We start from the raw sequence: 21,202 nt of genomic DNA, 5'->3' as shown, positions 1-21,202 counted from the left end.
TAGCCAACTGCCTCCGAAGGCAATTGTCTGAGATTAATCAGGAGCAGAAACTGGAGATGCTGATCATTCTGTGGGCTGTCAGCAAGTGCCATTTCAGATTCCTACTGCATAATTTCTTGCACGCTGGTTTAGTTTTCTGTGAGTTATGAAGCATTTAGAGAAAGAGAGTTGTTTCATTGAGTTGTATGGATGCATTGTTTCAGGGATGTATCCTAAAAGGTTGCATGCAGTGTAACTATGTAACTGTGCTAGTATATCAATACAGAATGGTACTGCACTCCCCTCTGACGTTAGTAAACACACAATGTTGCAGTCGGTGAGAACAGCACAGTCTTGATGTGGATAGTCACATTTTTTTCCCCTAACAGTTGTGCACCTTGCATGCCGAATCGTGATATACATTTGAGTATGCTAGAAAGAGGGGTGCAACAGTCAGCAGAATCGTTAATGTTATAGTGAACGTTAATGACAGTGAGGGGAAGTGGTTTGAAATATTGTATGCCCTGGATTTGGTGGAGGAGAAACACTGCTCTTGCTAGCTACTCCTCTCTTAATAAATTGAGTCCTGTAAATTGGGGTGGTTTTATTTCTTTTATTTGTGTCCCAAATTAACGAAAAGTCTGTATTCTCTGTGTCCAGGTGGCAATTCACCAGGAAGTATTTCGCTGTCGTGGTTTGACTGCTTTCCAAACCCAAGCCCGTGTTCCGAGCCACTTACCGGCTGAGGAAGTGCAAACAGCAGAGGGCAGTTAATGTTCGTTTAACAAGCAACATCCCTCCTGGGAAGTCAAAGAGACCTGAGCAGACGCATTGCCCCGCAGGGGCCGCTCCCGCCCCGCCTGGCCGACGGGAGCCGTGTTTCTTCCCGGTCCCACCCCTGGTGCTGCCTGCGGTCCCCCAGCCGCGGAGCGGGGCAGGCTGCTGGCGGGAGGCTGCGGGGGGCAGAGCCCGGGGGAAGGTAGCGGGCATAGGGGGCGGGCCTGCGCCGGGCGAAGGCGTGGCCCGGGACGAGCGGGTCCCCGCCCCACCGATAACGGGTAGTGCGGGCGCGTCACGTGCCGCAGTCGCCATCCAATAGGTGAGGGCGGCGTCTCTCGGGCGCGGATTCAAACGGTGGGCGCGGTGCGCGCGGCTGTCTGTTTCCGTGGAGACGGCGAGGCCCGGCCGCGTCCATGGAGCCGCAGCTCGTCGGCCCCGGGCCCTACCGCGCCACCCGCCTGGTGAGTGCTCCCCGTCCCCGGTGTGGCCTGTTGTGCAGCATTATCTCGTCCTTGTGGGCCTCCATGCCCGACGGTGGCTCTCTAGAGCCTTCTGGGTACGGGTCCGCTGCCTTGATGCAGTCTGGCCGCCTGGGCCTGGACCGCTGGCTGGGTCTCTGAGGGCTCAGCGCCGCAAGCCTTAGCAGGCCCTGGCCCTGTCCCGGGTAGCCAAGGCCTTTTTCGGGTGGCCGGGACTCGGCGGGATAGTCCCCAGCCGCCCTCCGGGTGCTGGTACTCCTCACGCGGTGTCTGTATGGGGTGTCTGTGGAGCGGCCGCAGCACCCGGCAGAAGGGAGCGTTAGTCCGGCTTTTTGTCAAGTTAAAAGCCACAGGTACGTTAAAGCTGTACCTGCACAGCCATAGGCAGCATGGGGCTCTAACATCTCTCAGTTTTCTCAATCTGGTGTTTGCTCTCAGGTCTCACTCTTTAAATCACAGCTTTAGGTTTCAGTGTGCTTGTAAATGCAGATGATAAAAAATTTTGTGTAGTTCTGCTTTCATATCTGGTTGTATCCCCACCTTGCTTTGCACGACTCAGTGCTTCTAGAATAGCTGTAACGGTTTGCTTTGTTCTTTTTTAGTGGAATGAGATAATAGAACATTTTCGTGCTGGGATGCCTTTACGGAAACATCGGTGTCGCTTCAAAAGCTACGAGCATTGCTTCAAAGCCTCGGAGGCAGTGGACTGTTTACATGAACTGCTTGGCTCTAATCAGAATTTTGGCCCAGAAGTGACTCGCAATCAAACGGTTAAACTGCTTAAAAAATTCCTGAAAAATCACGTTATTGAGGATATTAAAGGAAGATGGGGCAAAGAGGACTTTCAAGATGATGGCCATTTATATAGGTAAAACTGTATATGGTGTCTGAAAAACTTAAGTAATTGCTCATTGGTGTAACAAATGTTTTTGTAGAATACTTTTGTAAAGGGGTTAATGTGTCCGTCCCCCCCCTTAAAGACTTTATTTTTGTTGTGGGTTCCCCCTCCCCCCTTTTTTTATTTTCCTCCTCCTTTGTTTCTAGATATTTCTGAAAGGCACTTTTATCCAATTGCATTCCATGAATGCTAACAAGTTTTTGCAGATTTTATGATGTAATGAGTTCTGTTTGCTGTTGGCAGACATCAGGTTTGTCAGTGTTGGAAGAATGCATATCAAGACTATATGTATGAGAATGAGGATGCCATTGAGCATTCAATTCCTCTTGTTCTCCCTCTCCCCAGCCCCTTGGCTATTTTGAGTGCCTTTCTACTCCTGAGAGAAGGGCCTTCAGAAACTAAAAGTCATTCATGATGTAAGCTTTTTCAGTGCTCTTTGAGTTGTAGATTGAAAATGTCTTGAAAGATGCAAAGTTTAATTGGTTATTTTACCCTTTTATGGATTTTTTTTTAATAAGTTTTTTTTAATATTGTCTCTGCAGAAAGGTAGATCTGAATTTCCAGTTGGTGTGGATGAAATCATCTTTTCATTTTGTTCTATGAACTTGAATAATTTCTTTTGCAGAGTGTGCCTAAGCTTTTCTGCTCCCTAGTCTGTACACCTGTGCTGTATGTGCATATGTTCGTTACTCTCCTAGTATTATTTAATCATAGAATAGTTAGGGTTGGAAAGAACCTTAAGATCATCTAGTTCCAACCCCCCTGCCATGGGTAGGGACACCTCCCGCTAAACCATCTCACCCAAGGCTCTGTCCAACCTGGACTTGAACACTGCTGGGGATGGAGCGTTCACAACCTCCCTGGGCAACCCATTCCAGTGCCTCACCACCCTAACAGGAAAGAATTTCTTCCTTATATCCAATCTAAACTTCCCCTGTTTAAGTTTTAACCCATTACCCCTTGTTCTATCACTACAGTCTCTAATGAAGAGTCCCTCCGAGCATCCTTATAGACCCCCTTCAGATACTGGAAGGCTGCTATGCGGTCTCAACGCAGCCTTCTCCTCCAGGCTGAACAGTCCCAGCTTTCTCAGCCTGTCTTCATACGGGAGGTGCTCCAGTCCCCTGATCATCCTCGTGGCCCTCCTCTGGACTTGTTCCAACAGTTCCATGTCCTTTTTATGTTGAGGACACCAGAACTGTACACACTAAGTAACTTGAAATACTTTAAAAGATGTAATTCTTTTACTTTGTCATAAACAAATTTGGGTCAAGATTCTTTTTCATTAAAGACCTGTGATTTATTTTAACCTTGTTCCACTGCAGTTCAGTTGATTTACAGTCAAATTGGGTTGGATTTCTGTTTAATTCCAGTAACAAATTAGCACTGATTCATGCTGCATGATATCTTTCAATAAAAGTGGTAGCTGGTTTTTAGTCTACCTTATGAAGGAAACGACACTGAGTGCTAGGGCTTCCCTGCCAAATAAATTAAATATTTAAATCAGATTTAATGGAAGAAGTTTTAAATAACTTGTGGGGAATAAAAATGAATGTTCTTTCCAAGCTTAGCTCCATAAAAAGAAATTCCAAGTAACAGTCAAGGAAAATGTTAAATTTTAGAATTTGGAAATCAAATTTGAAGGATCTAGTGTACCAGAGGATTTGTATCTGAAGATATTATGAGCAGCTCACCTGAGAAAGTCTGTTGCTAAGTATCTCAAAACAAGATATGGTTCTGCAGTCTGTGAACTGAACATGACCAAGAGCTGGAAAAGGAGGAAGTATCATGTATGCTTGTCCTGTTCTTAAATTCTTCTCTGGCTATCTGCTTATGGCTGCTATAGAAGGGCAAAATATTGTGGTGGTTTACCTACTCATGGACTAGTTTTTACTTGTCTAAGTAGAGTTAGAAAAGCAGTTAGATACTGGTACAGCACTTGGTCATAGGTGTGGTGTTGGTTTGGTATGTTCCTAGCTCAGCCCTGCTTTGTCTGTTCTTAGGATAGCTCTCTACCTGCACACATTTTTTTCACTGGTGCCATAGGTATTAAGTCCTTTGCCTCCTTTCTTTCTGGGCATTCACTCTGTTGAACGATTAAATGTGGGATTTGGTAACCACTGGTATTATGCTATATTTATTTGTCTGTGTTTGTTGTGTTTGTGTTTTTTTTTTTTGTCTCTTGAATTAGCATTGTGGCACATTCAAATTATTTTGCTATTTTCTCCTTTGTATTTTCAGCCATGACTTTCCTGAGCTCCAGGCTGTGGAAGTTGGTTGGGTGAAATATTTTGGTGCTTTTTTTTCTTTTATTAGTACTTTGTAATTATTATTCTTTTTAGTAGTGCTTTGCCTACTGGTCTGCTGTTGGACAACAGAGCTTTTTTGTTGTATCTGTCTTAATGATGCTCTTTATTCACCTCCCATTCAACGAAGTTACTAACAATTTTTTTTTTTTTTTAATTAAAACTGCCTATTTTTCATGCATCTTGAAGTGAAGCTAGCTTTTTCCCCACTCAGCTTGGTGTATAAATAAACAGCATGCTAGTCATGGTTTTGGTGTCTGTCTTTAAGTATTATTAGAGCATGCTTTTCTCCTGCTTATGGAGCTAAACATCGGTTTTCCAGCCCACCTTATTCAAGTATTTAATGTCCTTGCAGCTCCCTCTTGTGGACTTCCCTGGTGTTATGCTGTAAATACGTTTTTCATCATGTTGGTATGGGGAGCAGTACCAGTTGCTTTTAATTCCACTGGCAGTGCTTTCTCTGGAAACCTTCGTATGCTTTATATCTTTTCTATAAACTACCGTGTTAATTTACTGTAACTGTACACTGTGGAACACGGCTGTCATTCATTAACTTCCCATGTGAATGTAGTTTTCTGCTCTCGCTCATTGAGTGTTGAAAAGAAATGTTCCCAACTATTGATTTGTTTGATAGTATTGGGCAAGTATCAAATATGAAAGTGAGAACTACTGTGGCTTCAAAAATTTGCAAACACTATCTGTGTATTCTGGCTTACGGGCTCAGCATAGTCTACAATAATAAAAGAGAAGTTACAATTTCAGAAGCTGTTGGGCTTTAAATTTTTTGGAATTGCATTATATCTGTGATTCTATTATATACACGCATACTACAAAGTGGCAAACAAGTTCTAGTTGCATGGTCACAGACATAACTATTTTCTATTCAAGAGTGAGGTGGAAGCATTTTCTTGAAGCATCAGGAATCTCATCATCTCGGGGATATCAGAGTGCAGATAAACAAGATCTGATCTGGGCCAGTTTGCTGATATGTTGCCACCAAACTGATTTGTCTTTCTGATGTGCTGCCATTAATTATCTTATACGTGCTCTGACCTAGGTTTAGCAGTAATTTAATTCTGGTCAAGCTGGAGATGTGACTGAGCTGAATGTGACCTGCGATAGTTTGTTTTTCTTGTTTTCTGCAAGGGCTACCTTAGGGTTTATTTCTGCTGATTTCTTCAAGACACTTTTTGAAATGCCTTAAAAATTGAATGAGTTTCCTGCATAGTCAGCTGGGAAAAGACTTCAGAAAAAAAGACTGCCGGATATGGTCTTCACATAGGAAGCATGTAAACACAGAAGAACATGGTAGTACAGACAAAACCTTGTGTGGACATGTGTGTATGCTAATTAAGTCTTTTAAAAGTTATGTGACTTAGATAGCTTTGCTTTAAGAGATGATGCATGCTAGCAGTTCACTTGACATGCAGAAAATCTACCCACAGCTTTTTCAGCAGAGTCAGTGTTTTCTGGTGAAGACCTGAGTTAGTTTGCTATGCATAGGCAGCTGCTGCTATTTGGGATGCACTGTGATATCAGACATTCACCCATGGTTCAGCTATGTCATGGGAGGTGCAAAGAACCTAAACTGTTCTGGAGCAGCAGATGGAGACCAAACAAGACACTTTGAGTTGTTTTATGTGTCACTCAAACCTGTCTTCAGGCAATTAGGTTGCATTGTGAATGTCCAAGGCATTTTTTTGTATTTTTTTGCATGTGAAGGCTTACTACAGTTTTGCTTTGGCAAATATGGAATAGGGTGGAGTTCAGAGACATTAAAAAATATTCTCTAATTGTAGATTTCCTCCTTCCTCACCACTGAAGTCATATCCAAAGAAACCTTCATGTGGAAATCAAGTAATTAAATTTCCAGACTGGAATGAAGCAAAGGCTGGTGTTTCTCAAGACCACATCCTAGTGAAAACAGTTGCAATGGTAAGATATCCAGTTTTTATTTCCCCAGACATAAGCATATTTGGAAAGCAGAACTAATGATTTCTTTGTTGTTGCACATAATACTTAGCTATAAAATTAAATGCAACATACTTTTATTCTAAACTTATGTGAAGTACAGTTGTTAATGATTTGCTGGGGATGCTGGCTTTTAGTGTTCTTTCTGCTACAGATTATATCCTGAGCATCTGAAGTTCAGCATGGCTGTATTTGCCAGAATGCTTTCATTCCAGCTTGTTCAAATTCGGGTATGGCATTTGTTACGCTACAAGAAAAATACTGTCATTTATGCTGTAACTCTTATTCAGATACTGTGTAGCAGAATATATACAGTATTACTTCCTTCTTAGCTGTTAGGAGAATTCCTTTTTGATAAAGGAATATGCTGTAGCTAAGGAGAAGTTATCCTGGTTTCATTGTTGCCCTTTCAGCTTGGAGAATCATCCTGCCCCATTTTTATGTGGATTGATCCAGCTTTTGCAAAGTTGTTGAAACGACTGTTTCTTTTATTAGTAAACAAAACTTTTATCAACTCTCACCACAGGGCATCTTTAAAGCCTAGGCTTCTGGAGTTGTGTATATTCAGAACAGTCCCTCCAGTGTTACCTTGTATGTGAGTGTTCTCAAATTTTGTGAATTCTTGGGACTTCATTGATAATTTTGGCCTTTTCCTTAATGCTTCTCAATGCAGGACACTAGCCTTCGATTTCTTGGTGATTGATAGTTTGTTTGGAAAAGTAGCTCCTACTGTTTTGCTGGATATCTAGAGGTCCTGAATGTGAAGGGTTATTCCATATTTGTAAATCAACTACGTATGTGTAGATCCAGTGCACCTTTCATTTATAGCACTTTTCTGAAGAGGAAAAAGCATTAAGGTCCTTAGAATTTCAGCAGTAGGTAGAAGATTTAAGACGGAAGAAAGAAAAAAGTCAAGAGGGTAGAGTATGTCAGTTACTGAGCAAGTATCTGCTGCAGTTTTATCATGTTGCAGCCTCCAACTTTCTGCTCAAAATGTCTGTCCAAGCTTCCTGGCATGGTAAGAATTAGCAATATACAACAGCATACATTCTGGCATAGCTCAAAGTTTCTTTCATTATCAGTTTTAGCTAATACAGTGGACTGTAAATTGGTGTAACTGAGACAAAAAAAAAAAAGAGCTTCTATTACTGGCTTTTTTACAGAAAGGTGTAACTTCCTCTGGAACGGTGAAGTAGATAGGTAGCTGCAAGTGGTGGCACTTTAAATTGCTCCAGCATCTGTCAGGCCACATACTGGCTCTGTGTGGCTTGATGGCATTCTGTGTAATGAATTACTGATGCGGAAGACCAGAATGTAATTTCAGAGGGTGCTATTTGTTCCAAACTAGCTGTAGTCCACTGTTGTGGAATTACAGATGATGAGTGCTTGGAATAATTAAGCGCATTACTGGAGTGCATTTTGTGGGTTGGTTGAGGTTACAAGGAATACTGTTGATGGGGGACTGCTCTGTGATGTAAATCAAAAAACTGTGAATGACTAGGAGTTTTGCCTTAAAAAGTGCACGACTGACACAAACTGTATTTTATGTTCACCTATTGACATATTGATGGCAATCTTCAAGCACTGAGCTTGGATGTGAAGTTTGAGTACAGGATAGTAGTCTCTTGCATTCTATGCTTTGCTATATTCTAATGTTGGACTAGGTCTAAAGAGTGTCTTCCGCTGTAGCTATTTGGTTTTACTTTCTTCATGTAGAGAACCTGTTAACAAACTTAATGTTTAGTTATGATCAGTATACACTGAACAGGGAGAAATATCAGTCTTAGATATCTCATCTAATAATTCTCCAACAATTTTTCTGTAAGCAGATGTTTAATCTTAGAATGGTAGTTGAAAGCAAGTGACTTGAACTGATTTTAACGGAAAGGATCTGAACACAGGGCTAGAGGCCATTGACTCCAGAGCTTTAATGGCTATTCTGACTCACATAACTTACCCAAGCTGAAAAATTATATAAATGAGAAAAGATTCTGCATGCCTGTGAAACTTGAACACTCACTTGCATCCTGGGGAGTATATTGGAGTTTAGGAGTATTTAGAATACTTCTAATAAGGAGCATGCTGTACCATAAACATACAATTTACACTGTTATATACTATATATATATATAATATACAGTTACACTGTTCAGTACTTGAAAAGTCACCAGTTAATGAAGATTGTCTTTTCTGATTTCAGAATTCTGAGATGTGGTATAAGAGACATAGTATAGCTATAGGGGAAGTACCAGCCTGCAAGCTTGTGTTCCGCAGAGAGCTAACACAAGCAAATATAGAGGAGATATGGAAATCTCAGACTTTGTCACAGTGAGTATGTTTGTGAGCTGTTTGCTGTTAAAGTAAAACTGTGTAGTAAGTACTAGTCTTGTCTGTCTTCACTGATAATGTTCACTTTTCATTGCTGCAATTAAAGCCATAATGGCTGGACTAACTATATGCTTATTATTTGACTAACGAGTTCAGCAAATAAAGCTTGCAAAGAAACTTTACTGTGCTTAATACTTTTTTGACTTTTTTCTGTTGTGTTACACAAGTCCTTTTGTTATGTAGGCTTTGTCTTTATTAATCACTTTTCTCCTCAGTCTTCCTCTTTTTCTTGTTGCTATGAAATAAAAGCACATCTGTAGAAGTGCAATACCATGAAACCTTTCAACGACAAATAAAATACTTTTTATGAGATAAGAAATGGAGTCGCTAATTGGGTGCTGAAGGCTTTAGGATTCAGATATTCTCTGCTATTTCCAAAAGGAATATCTATACAAAGTTAAAGACATTGCTTTAGAACATTTATGCAGGAGAAAAAATAATATACATAGAATCATACCCTACCTTCTGTGAGACAGACCCAGCCGGCAGACAGCACATGTGATCTGCAGGATTTCCTATCCTCTCCGCAGTGACTGAAGGGATAGGGGGCAATGGTGACAAGTTCCTGCCCAACACAGCAGGCATGTCACCTCTGTGACTACCCCACTTTTCCCAATGCCCTTGTATAATAAGTATGAGGCTCTGCATATGTGGAACTGAACAATTATGAGGATGATGGTTCATCCTGATTGGAGGTATTACCAAGGTTAAGTTGTCCTACACCCTGCATCAAAATTATTTGCATAAAGGAAAAAAAAGACTGCCAGCCAAAAGGACCAAGTGGGTCATGGGGTACATTTAGCACAGCACAGCCACATGATTGAGGGAGGTAACTGATCCACCCTACACAGCATGGGTGTGGCCTCACTTCTACTACTATGTGTGGTTTTGGAGCTCTTCATGAATCTGTTAAGTGTGTTTCCAGATGAAGCACACTTTTTACAGTTTCCTGTTAAATAGTGAAAAGCCTTGAGGGCTGGACTTGGAGCTGCTGTGGTAACTTGGTTTGTTCAGCTTGGAGAAGAGAAGGCTGAGGGGTTCCATCATCGCAGCCTCGATTTTTCTCAAGGGAGGAAATGGAGCTCAAGGTGCTGATCTCTCTCTGATGACAAGGGAGTGGAATAAAGTTGTGCCAATGGAAGTTCACATTGGACCCTGGAAACCGGTTCTTCACTGAAAGGGTGGTTGGTCACTGAAGAGGCTCCCCAGGGAAGTGGTGGCAACACCAAGCCTGTCAAAGTTCAAGGAGTGTCTGGATGATGCTGTTGGTCATATTATTTAGTGTTAGCTAGTTCTGTGAGGAGCAGCAAGCTAGTCTCAATGATCCTTATGGGTCACTTCTGACTTGCAATGTTCTATAAGTCTATGAAATGGAGAGGTCTCAATTTCAGAATCCTTTCTATCTTGAAATTACATGTTTGCTTTTTTTCAGATTACATGATGTATGAACTGTGTGTTTATGTGTTTTTGCAGATTACAAAAGGTCTTGGGTTTGGATTCCCTGAATGAAGTGTTAGACATAAAAATTGTGAATTCAAAGCATATACTCCAAAATGTGTACAATGTCAATAAGCAAGGCATTGTCATTTTAGAAGACAAATCAAGTGAGTATTTTAGAAGTTTTCATTTAACTTTTTAATAGTATAGCTTACTAGTATATAAAAAGTATTTGTTCTAATCTATAGTAACAGGTAACATCTTTCCACTTGTGTGATGAAATCGATACTACAGTTTTTACAAAGTATGCCGTTGTTGTCCTCTGACAACCCCATAGTCAGAATTGATGTTTATTACATATTTACTCTCTTAAACATATTGCTGCTTCAGCAGGGTTGAAAGACTAAAGTAAAAACGCAGCAACTTTTCCTTTATAAAGAAAAGGATACTACTCACTTCAAGTTGGCTTTGTCAGACCAGGCTTTAACTGCCTGAACTGGACTATTTGCATAAAGAAAATGTGTATAAAAATTGAGAAAAAAATCAGAATGTATGCTGAGAAATATGTAAAATTTGGTTTGATTTTCAGTTAATGAGTTTTGAAACCAGTGCTGAGATTAAAAATTCTTTGCACATCAGGGAGAAAGTAAAGCATCTTTGCTGCTGTGATGCTTTGGGCTGATGCCAGCCTTATGAAGTTTAACCATGACAAGCGCAAGGTCTTACACCTGGGTCAGAACAATCCCAGGCACAGCTACAGGTTGGGCAGAGAAGAGATTCAGAGCAGCCCTGCAGAGAAGGACTTGGGGGTGTTTGTCAAAGAGAAACTGAATGTGAGCAGGCTTCAGCGTATACTTGCAGCCCAGAAAACCACCTGTATCCTGGGCTGCATCAAAAGGAGCGTGACCAGCAGGTCAAAGGAGGTGATCCTGCCCCTCTACTCTGCTCTTGTGAGACCTCACTTGGAGTATTGTGTGCAGTTCTGGTGTCTTCAACATAAAAACGACATGGAACTGTTGGAACAAGTCCAGAGGAGGGCCACGAGGATGATCAGGGGACTGGAGCACCTCCCGTATGAAGACAGGCTGAGGAAGTTGGTGCTGTTCAGCCTGGAGAAGAGAAAGCTGAATTGAGACCTCATAGCAGCCTTCCAGTATCTGAAGGGGGCCTATAGGGATGCTGGCGAGGGACTATTGGTTAGGGACTGTAGTGATAGGACAAGGGGTAATGGGTCCAAACTTAAACAGGGGAAGTTTAGATTGGATATAAGGAGGCAATTCTTTATTGTAAGGGTGCTGAGGCACTGGAATAGTTTGCCCAGGGAGGCTGTGAATGCTCCATCCCTGGTGGTGTTCAAGGCCAGGTTGGACAGAGCATTGGGTGACATGGTGTAGTGTGAGGTGTCCCTGTCTATGTCAGGGGGTTGGAACTTGATGATCTGAAGGTCCTTTCCAACCCTACCTGTTCTATAATTCTATGATTTATCACTTACAATATTATTATCACCATGTTTTCCGGAAGATTTGTAGAGTATTAAACTGTGAGATTGTAACCTGTTTTGGTTTGTAAATGAACCCTTTTCCAGAGCATATACATATTCCTTTTAAAGACAATTGGAGCACCTCAGGACGTTAACCCTCTCCTTGCAAAAATGACGAAACGGCATGTATGAGTGCTTTTGATCATTTTCAATGCAAAGTAAACATTTCACTGTAAGGCACTTTTGAAGGTGTAGCTTGAACTAGTTTGGCTGTTTATTGCAGGGGCAGGTTAAGGATTTGAGATACAATTCATTTTGCTGGTTGAATTGTAAGAGCTGTAGGCACAACTGGTTGATGATAGGGAGTACTGGAGGTACTCAAGTAAGATATAATTAAAGCTATATCCTGTATTAAGGTGTAGCCTGCCTTTGCAATCAGTTGCACTACCAGAGAGGGGGAACTTCTTAAAGAATTTCTGTTTCACTTTTATCTTTTAATTTTTCTCAGATTTTTTTGTCCTTTTAATTTCTGTCTGTTTCTCCTCAATGCAGAAGAACTACCTCACTGGATATTATCAGCAATGAAATGTCTAGCAAATTGTAAGTCCTTTTGGGGGGAGAGGGGGAACAAAACCAACCCACCCTCATGGAAGACAGTTAAACTGTCTGCCTTACTGCTTTATCAAATCCTGTTTATATTCACAGTTGATATTTTTTCAGATTGTTGCCTAAAAGCTAGAAAAGGTCAACCAGCATATATTCTACTAATGCAGTTTATTTCAATGGAATATATAGAGGTTTAACTGTTCGTATTTTAACCTTGTCTATTTCCATTGGACCTACTGGAAATTGGTCAATTCAATAGCTGAACACATTATTCACTTTTATGTTGAATAATGAGTCTAAGTTGTTGGTTTTTTTCTGCTTGATGTTGCATTTTAAATGGCAGGAATAGAAAATGGTGATCTGTTTGATGGCTGCAAATTCAATTTGTTTGTTGTTTCCCCCCCCCTCCTTTCTAGGGCCCAGCTGCTCAGACTTGAAGCAGCCTACATACTCAGGCTTTGAAAGAGATGTCTTCAAAACTATAGTGGACTACTTTGGCCAGATGAAAGAACCTCTTCTCACATTTAATTTTTTTGATGTTTTTGTTAGTGTGTTAGGTAAGTAGTTTAAGATATAAACTATTCATTTGAATTCATCATATCCAAATGTATCACAACTCATTTCTTTAGGACCTGGTGAACAGTTTAATATTAAAATTTATTACACAAGTCTTCCATTGCTTGTCTTCATGATTTTTAAAGGCCTCTGTTCATTGCTTAGTGCTGCCACACCTATCAGATGAATTTGAACAGTTTTTTTTTAAATGCCTAAGCATTTTAGAAACTCACAGGAGCTTTTATAAATTGCTTGACTGATGTCTACATTTAAAAAAAATTAGGGCTGTAAGGACTTTTTTTAACTATGGCAATATGATATCTGAAGGAAATGGAAATACTGCTTTACTTACAGTAGACATTAGTGCTTACAGAAACAATAGTCTCGTTATTAGCTAACTTTAAGGGTTCATGCTATATCAGATTCAGCTATACTGTAGCTAAAGATGGCCTACCGAAAGACAGTAAATGTGAAAGTATTTTATTTTTTATGGTTACATTTCGGAATAGAACAACTGGGTTGAAAAGTAAGCATGCTGTGTAGCATGTCACTTTTCTGAGCTGCTTTAACGGGGAACACCACTGCTTTTAACAAACTGTTGAGTTGAAAAAGGGCTTCTGGAATTTAGTATTTTTATACTTTGTTAGTTGATGATCTTGCTTCAAACTGAATGCAGTTCCTTTTCTTCTGACTTCTTTTTCTTCCACAATAGATACTCTTGATAATATCTCCTAAGAATTCTTGCTGTCAATTCATACCCCCTTTCTGTTTGCTTTTCCATTGTATTTTACATCTTTCAGGTTTTAAGAGTTTCATTTCACAGTATTTCACAGATGTAAACATGAGGAGAAAGAATTCATGCCAATGTTTATGTGGAAATGAAAGCAAACCATGCACTATTTCAAAAAGTAAAAAAAATGTTTCTCACAAAAAATGAGGCATTAGTATGGAATACTTCCTTACTAACAAAAATAGATTTACACAAAAAAACCATGGGATGCAGACTTTCAAGAATTACTTTGTATTGAATCTTCATGTTTATTCAGTTTACTGTGAAGTACTGGTAATATATATTTGAAAATGTCATGTTTCTCAGGTATCTTTTCCACTTCTTTTTTTTAATTCAAGAATATGCTAACTATCTAACTGGCGGACAGATTTCAAGAAGACAATTCATCATACCTGTTCTAAAGCCTAACTCATCTTTTTGTACCCCAAACTACTTAGAACCAATTGTAGGAAAATAAAAAAGTAAATATAAGGCAGAGATGTCTGATCTGTAGTTTTGGTAGCAAGGTCTTCTCACACTTGTGAGATTTGAGGTATGATTCTTGAGTGCTGGAGGGAAAGAGGAGAAGACTGGGGAGGGTGGGGGTGGGTGGGTGATGTCAGCTGCGAGAAAAAGGGCAGGAATTTTGTTCTGTGCAATAAGTAATTAAGTCTTAACAGTAGAGGCTAATGTACAAACAACTATGAAGTTGCAGGTGAATGTAGAGGAAGAAGTAGCTGACCCATCCCTTAAAGTGTTTAAGGCCAGGCTGGATGGGGCTTTGAACACCCTGGTCTAGTGGAAGGTGTCTATGGCCATTACAGGAGGGTTGGAACCAGATGATCTTTAAGGTCCTTTCCAACCCAAAGCATTCTATGATTCTATGCATGTTCCATAGAATACTATTTTATAGTAAGTGACAATGCTAGTACTGATGCCAGCAGTGAAGTAGTAATTCCTTAGTCGTACATTTAGAAAATATGTCTATGGTTTCATTTTTGCACCTTTTTTTTTTTAATGGAGTATGGCTTTCTAAATTGGTAGTAATTCTTAAGATAAAGAATTTTATAAAACAAAAGTTCAATCTTTGAGTTTTAAACTTTTCATATTGCTACCCTCAGGGAATTACAACTTTCCCACATGGCTCCTTTTTTCAGTGGATAAACTTTGTTTAGTGGAGGGCTTCAGTAAATAGCAAAGAAAGTGTTATTAGATTGTATTTTTAGTCATTTGGTGCAGCCGTGATGTGATATGCAGATGTCTAAAAGTTCCATCTTAAAACCTGAGAAATGTTTGCAGAAATGATAGGTTATTTGTGTAAACATATTAAGATGCCTCACTTGCTTCTGTTGTCAAATGAAGACTGTCTAGAGCACTTCCCGTCCAAGAGGCTGGCTGAAATTAGTTTTCAAGAATAGCTAAAAAAATAGGACTAAGGTGTCAGTAATCATCAAATATTTCACTAACTTGGTAAGATTAAACTTGCTTTTTGCACAGGTTATAGTGATTCTTTATGAGCAACTCTTATTAATTATTTATTCTCAGGGCATCTTGGGGAGGAATAGCCCCATGCACCAGTGTATGCTGGGGCTGACTCTTAAAAGCAGCTTTACTGAGAAGGACTTTGCAGTCCTGGTGGGCACTAAAGTGACAATAAGCAAGCAATGTGTCCTTTTGGCAAAGAATACCGTCAACATGCTTAGCTACCTTGAGAGCATTGGGAGCAAGTTGAGGGAGTTTATCTTGCCCCTATTCAGTGAGTGCAGTGGAGGACCACCAAAGCTATCAAAGCCTTAGAGAACCTATCATGTGGGGAGAAGCTGAGAGCAGTGACTGTTTAACCTGGAGAAGAGAAGGCACAGAAGCTCAGGGAGGATCTTATTAATGTGTATAAAAGACACTATAAAAGATGTGGGGGGAACGCAGAGAGCCAGACTTCTATGGATGATATTCAATAACAGAACAATTGGCAATTCAAAACCTGATTGAACATAATCCTGGACATCTTGCTGTAGGTAACCCTGCTTTGAGCAGAGAAATCTACATAATCTCCAGAGATCTCTTCCAACCTCTATAATCTTATGTGGGGAAAAATAAAATGTATCTCTGTCATTTTCCTTGTTCTTTTTTTTTTAAGAGAAGTTGCTGTTAGACTTCACTCATGTGGATATTTTGGTCCTGACTTCTGCTTTGTTTTGATACTAGTGCTATTTAGGTAAATGTGTAGTAGATGCTTCCTTCAGCGAGCCTTAGAAGCCCAAAAGTGGATGACATTTTGGTGGTGAGACTTCTTTATAGATACCTAAACTACTATCAGAGACTACTGTGCCTGTCCAGTCTTCAAATATCAATGCCATGCTCACAATCTGCATTTTCTCAAGAGTTTCTAGTTAGAACTGGCCATAGATTTAACTTCTATAGGCGTGAATGACACGTCAGTGTTGCCGCAGTTGTCACTAGTACATAAGCACGTTTTATTTAGGTTCTCCGATTGTTGCCTCAGACTGAACTTTTTTTATGTGCTTGATACATCTGTGCATACATCTCAGATGTGTTTAAAGCTAAGGGCTATAAACAAACAAAGGATGAACAAAACCATTGTAGTTTTTCACGTCTACCACTATCTAGAGTTGTTGGTTATGGTTATTAATATCTCCTGATGCATCAGAATGAAATGTTGTGAATACTTAAACAAGGTGCCCAGTTCTACTAGTCCAGTTCTATGGGTGTTTTCCTAAACATGTTGGGGAGTGGAGTTATAAGGTAGTCTCGAATGAGTAGCAGAGGAATGTGGGAAGACAGATTTTAAAATGTTACATTAATTGTTATGGAAACGTAATTAAGAAATCTTGCTCAAACTTCTGATCTTGCATAAAACAGGTCTGCTGCAAAAACACAGCAAGGCCATAGAAGCTCTTCAGATATCTTGTCTGTTGCTGCCACCAGAAAATCGGAAAAGACTACAGCTGTTGGTGAGGATGATGGCTAGAATCAGCTTAAACAAGGATTTATCACCTCTTTCTGAATCAGTGAGGACCAGAACCTTGGTACGTATAGTGTGTAAGGCAAAAGGTCTACGCAAGGCTTTTGGAGTAGCACAGATAAAAGATTCTCTGCATTTGCTGTAGAGAATGTGTGCAAAATATAACTTGCTTGTTTGAAGAATAGTTTGTCTATTCTAGTTTAAATTCTAGAAAGCTACTCTGAATTTGAATAAATTGGGATTTCTTGGTCAGTTTTGAATAAATGAATTTGCTCAGATTTTGGAGACTTCCATATCTTTCAAAATTAAATTGCCACAGGTTTCCCTTTTCAGTAGAAAAGAAAAAATACAGTAGATAAGGCTTCTGGTGTTCTTCATCACTGCCGAGAGTGTGAGAGAGAAACAGACTGCCTGTTTCAGTCATAGTTAGCAATATGCAGCTGAATGTTTTGGTTTACTTGGTTTTAGCCATTTGAAAAACATTCCTACCAGTTTATTTCAGTATTTTTCATCACTTCAACTACAGATTTTGACAAAACCCTCAGGAGCTAATACTCTTTCTGTAGGACTTCTTGTAGAGTTACCACTGATGTTTGCAACAGCATGTTATTACAAAGTTATTAGGCAAAACTTAGCAATTTTGACTGTCTAAGAACATGTATTTATTTTGGCTAAAGTCTTTTGTAAGAAGGGCTGCAGAAAGCTAAGCTGTAAAGCCACTCCAATAAAAATACTATAGTAGCATGCATAAATCTAAATCTGTTCTACAGCAATTACATTTTTAATTAACCATGAATAGTATTTGATTAAAAAAAGATAATTTTTTGACTGCCAAGGTTAAAATTTAATTAACTGTAAATGGTCTTTGAAAGTAATTATGTTTATCTAAATGTTATTTTTGGAAGTGAATGCTTTACAGTCCAAGTATTTTGTACTAAGTTTTAATTCAGCAGTGTAGTCTATGGTATATGACAGTCTTGATTGCTTTCTGTGTTTTTATTGTTAGAAGCTACTGGAGCACATTCAGAAAACTCTTGTAACTGAATATTTGGGCATGAGACTACATGAATTGATCTAGACCTGAAATTTGTTTCGATTTCAAAATAACAGTATAATTTTTTCACCTCTGGTGCTTATCTTTTGTCAAATTCCTTTGTTATTTTTAAAATCTCTGAATTGTTTGTGCCCTGTTTAACTGGAAAAGACACATAAAGTGGCCATTTGATGAAATCTTTAGAATAAAACTTAATTCAGTCATAAGTCTAAAGTCAGGGTTAGATTATGTATATGACACAAGAGACATCTTCAGTCCACCCAGATAACAATACTTTTTAATCTCCCCACCTTGAATTGAAGTTTTTTTGGAAGTATCTGAAGTATTGTGCTGTCAAAAGCTCTTTTTCTAAAACATCAGTTTTTAAATACATCCTGATTCCCCATTACCAAACAGAAAAATACACAGTAATGTTGGAATTTAATTTTATGTTGTTTTTTTTTGTCTTTTTTTTTTTTCTTTCCCCTCAGATGGTTCAGGCATTTTCTCATTGTATCCTCTGCTCAAAGGATGAAATGGACTTGGATGAACTGCTTGCTGCTAAACTAGTATCTTTTCTCATGGACAATTATCAAGAGATCTTAAGTGTTCCCACCACCTTAAAATCTTCTATAGAGGAGCATGTTCTAAATCTCCAGAGAGTCCAAGTAGGTGTCTAACAAAAAAAGTCTCTTATGCCTCTGTTTCTAGATTAAATCTATCCTTTCTGCTCTGAAGTTTGACAATTCTTAAAGACTTTTTTGTGTCTGCTAGATTATGAACAGTTTATTAATTTTGACTGCTATATTAAAACATAAGTATGTATTTAAGTGTAAATTGCAGACTTTGAATACTTTAGATCAAGAACTCTTAAATATGTTTTCTGTAGGTCAGCATTATCTTTTCTATGGAATGGGCAAGCTATGGTTGTGGTAGTGAAGAAAACTGTGGATGGTTAATAAGTGTTTCCATTAATGTTCTGATTTTCTTTTAGAGCCATCCTTACTTGCTCAGCTGTTTAATATAATTGTTTCCTGATACTATACTTTCTTTTGTTCAAAGCTTCTTTTCAGTTCTTTCTTATTTAATTGCTACTGAAAAACTGATTTTTTTACTTTTTCCAAGAGTTAAAAAGGCTCAATCTGTGTCATCATTTGACTTACTAAAACTCAACTAGTGCGAGAGATAGGAGGTACAATTTAAGGTCTTTATTCCATATCTTTTCTAATTAATGACTTCAGGTGATTAAGCCAGTTTTTAAAATCTATTGTGGAAAACATAGCTGCTCTTTTTTCAATCTTTCTTCAGATAAAATATGCTGGAGCTGATACTGATGCAACATTTCCTCAATCATTTTGCCACCAAATCAGTACAGATGAATTTGAATATCAAAGAGCAACTGGCTCTCAAGAACCACTGGCAGCTTTATTGGAAGAAATTGCAATGAATAAAGAAATATCTGTGAAAGATAAGAAGAAGAAGCTTAAGCAAGTAAATAAAAATTCCTTCACAGTCTTTAATTCTAATTTCAAAGTTTTATCAAGTTTCAGACATGTAGACCTTCAGAGAAATACTGAGATTTAAAATCATAGATACACTTGGGGATGTCAAACTTTGTAATTGTTTGGAATAATGGTACTGTGATCCATCAAGCCATATTAGAAAAGATCACCTAATTTTCTATATATAGAGGTATAGAAGTTTGAGTAAATTCTTCATTTAACTCGATGTACTTTTCCAGTTTCAGAAATCTTACCCTGAAGTGTATAGAGTACGATTTCCCACGCCTGAAACTGAAGCGGTGCTATTTCCAGAAAAAACGAAACAGAAGCCACCAATACTGAGGTGGGCCTTAAAAAAGCCCTTTCAACCATTTCACCGAACCAGAAGTTTTCGGATGTAAAAGGTTTGAAACAGATCAATAGATTGAGTCAGAACGTATTATCAATGGATCTTATGCCAAAGGAGCCTGAGAACCATGTAGTTACTGAAAAAAAACATTGGGGATACTTTTGAGATGGTAGAAATGGTCGAAAGAAGAGGAAAGTATTGAGGTGGTAGAAATGTGAACCTTTGCAGTACTTTTGTAAATAATTTTTTTAAAATGTCAGTTATTTAAAAAAACAAAAATTCAAGGGGATTAATCTACGGTCATGATAAGGTCTAAATGTACTTGTGTAATGTGTTGTTGGCAACTAATAAACAGCCTCCTTTGTTTTGTTTCCCCTGAAAATTAGTTTCTTGCACAGACTAGCCTCTGTTCACATGTAACTTGAGGAATTAATTTGCTTGAGTAAGTATGAAACACTGGATTTTGTTTTGTTGTACACCTTAGCGTTCTTTACAGTTTTTCAAAATAAAAATCTTACATAAAAACTCATTCCTAATTTTTGATTCATATGCTTCATTACAGCTTGAGCCAATCACTATTAAAATTCCATTCACTTCTGAAGTGCTGACCTACCCTTTTAAAACCCTGTCTTTACCCATGTGCTTCTAATAAATATTGTCATATGAAATTGGATGCTTGACAATACAACAGATTTTATTGGAAAAATCTGAAGCCTTGGATTTTTTTTCTGGAAATGGAGTTTAAATATTGAATTGAGTTTGAAGCACATGTGCCTTTATTAATTTTGTTTTGCATTATGAAATCCACTGTACCTATAATTTGACTGTGCATCTCATGTGATTGCCAGCACTTTTGAACTCTTAAAGCATTATCATTTTCCTGTATTTACTTAGAGTGGTGATTTCATGTTATCCATTACAGACTTAAAGAGCAGCATTTCATACCTTATTGAGTGTCAAAGTAGTCTATGCAGGAGAGCAGACAGCTGACATCTCAACAAATTTCTATCTCACATTTTAGGAGGCAACATGGTGGTGACTATCCTGTAATGCAATATTGACAGTATTTTCACTTTGCTAAACTTCCAACCAGTCAATAAGCTCTAAGATGTAAGCTACATCTTTTTCTTAAGTGAAATTGGTACAAAAGGGGTACACTTTCAAATAATAAGGAAATATTAATTCTAAAGTAGTCTGAGGCCACCTCTTGCCTTTTGTACTACATCTTCAAGGGTGACCTTTAGATGTGTCCTAGTATTCTGTGTATGCTTTGACTATGACTAGACTACTCCTATATGGTAATTTGGCTACAGCACTAATCCATGAAGTACAATAATGAGTAAGGCTAGCTGGAAAGCAAGTATTGTGTAAAAGCGGAAACTTAAATATCAGTTCCTAAATTTCAGAGAAGTAGGAGTTAATCTATTTGCCACCGGAAACAATCTCGCTGCCTGCCAATAAGCCTTCTAATGTCATGTTGAATTTTTCCCCATTGCTACTTTTTGAAAAGGTATAGCCTTCCTTGAGCCTATTTTAAACAACAATTACAGTTTACCCATTAGTTTCCATGAGAAGTTGAAAATGAAAGATGAAGATGGAAGGAATGACATCCAGAGGGACCTTGACATGCTTGTGATGCTTGGGGCTGATGCCAACCTTATGAAGCTTAACCATGACAAATGCAAGG

General features: G+C 38.8%; 1 protein-coding gene across 2 annotated transcripts; it reads left to right on the top strand.

Annotated features, from left to right (window-relative positions):
- Positions 1–1,069: 1,069 nt before the first annotated feature.
- Positions 1,070–20,396, top strand: DEPDC1B (DEP domain containing 1B). 2 transcript variants are annotated; one of them, XM_062609536.1, is made up of 11 exons: positions 1,070–1,220; positions 1,841–2,106; positions 6,242–6,377; positions 8,614–8,741; positions 10,275–10,405; positions 12,271–12,318; positions 12,741–12,881; positions 16,529–16,695; positions 18,156–18,332; positions 18,973–19,155; positions 19,406–20,396. In XM_062609536.1, the coding sequence occupies exons 1-11, from the start codon at positions 1,173–1,175 to the stop codon at positions 19,565–19,567; spliced, it is 1,587 nt and encodes a 528-aa protein (XP_062465520.1). In that variant the 5' UTR covers positions 1,070–1,172; the 3' UTR covers positions 19,568–20,396. The 2 variants fall into 2 exon arrangements, with proteins under 2 accessions (XP_062465520.1, XP_062465521.1); XM_062609537.1 differs by lacking the exon at positions 12,271–12,318.
- Positions 20,397–21,202: the final 806 nt, after the last annotated feature.

The sequence above is a fragment of the Pezoporus occidentalis genome, unplaced genomic scaffold, assembly GCF_034315485.1.
Source record: "Pezoporus occidentalis ecotype Australia unplaced genomic scaffold, CSIRO_AGI_Poc_V1 ctg139, whole genome shotgun sequence".
In the NCBI taxonomy this organism is placed as follows: domain Eukaryota; kingdom Metazoa; phylum Chordata; class Aves; order Psittaciformes; family Psittacidae; genus Pezoporus; species Pezoporus occidentalis.
Note: the sequence above shows the minus strand (reverse complement) of the source record. Positions and strands in the feature narration are given on the sequence as shown.

Coding starts and splice junctions, on each gene's coding strand:
- DEPDC1B (XM_062609536.1), top strand. CDS start 1,173: ATGGAGCCGCAGCTCGTCGGCCCCGGGCCCTACCGCGCCACCCGCCTG. Junction 6,378..8,613: donor TAGTGAAAACAGTTGCAATG/GTAAGATATCCA, acceptor TTCTGATTTCAG/AATTCTGAGATGTGGTATAA. Junction 8,742..10,274: donor AAATCTCAGACTTTGTCACA/GTGAGTATGTTT, acceptor GTGTTTTTGCAG/ATTACAAAAGGTCTTGGGTT.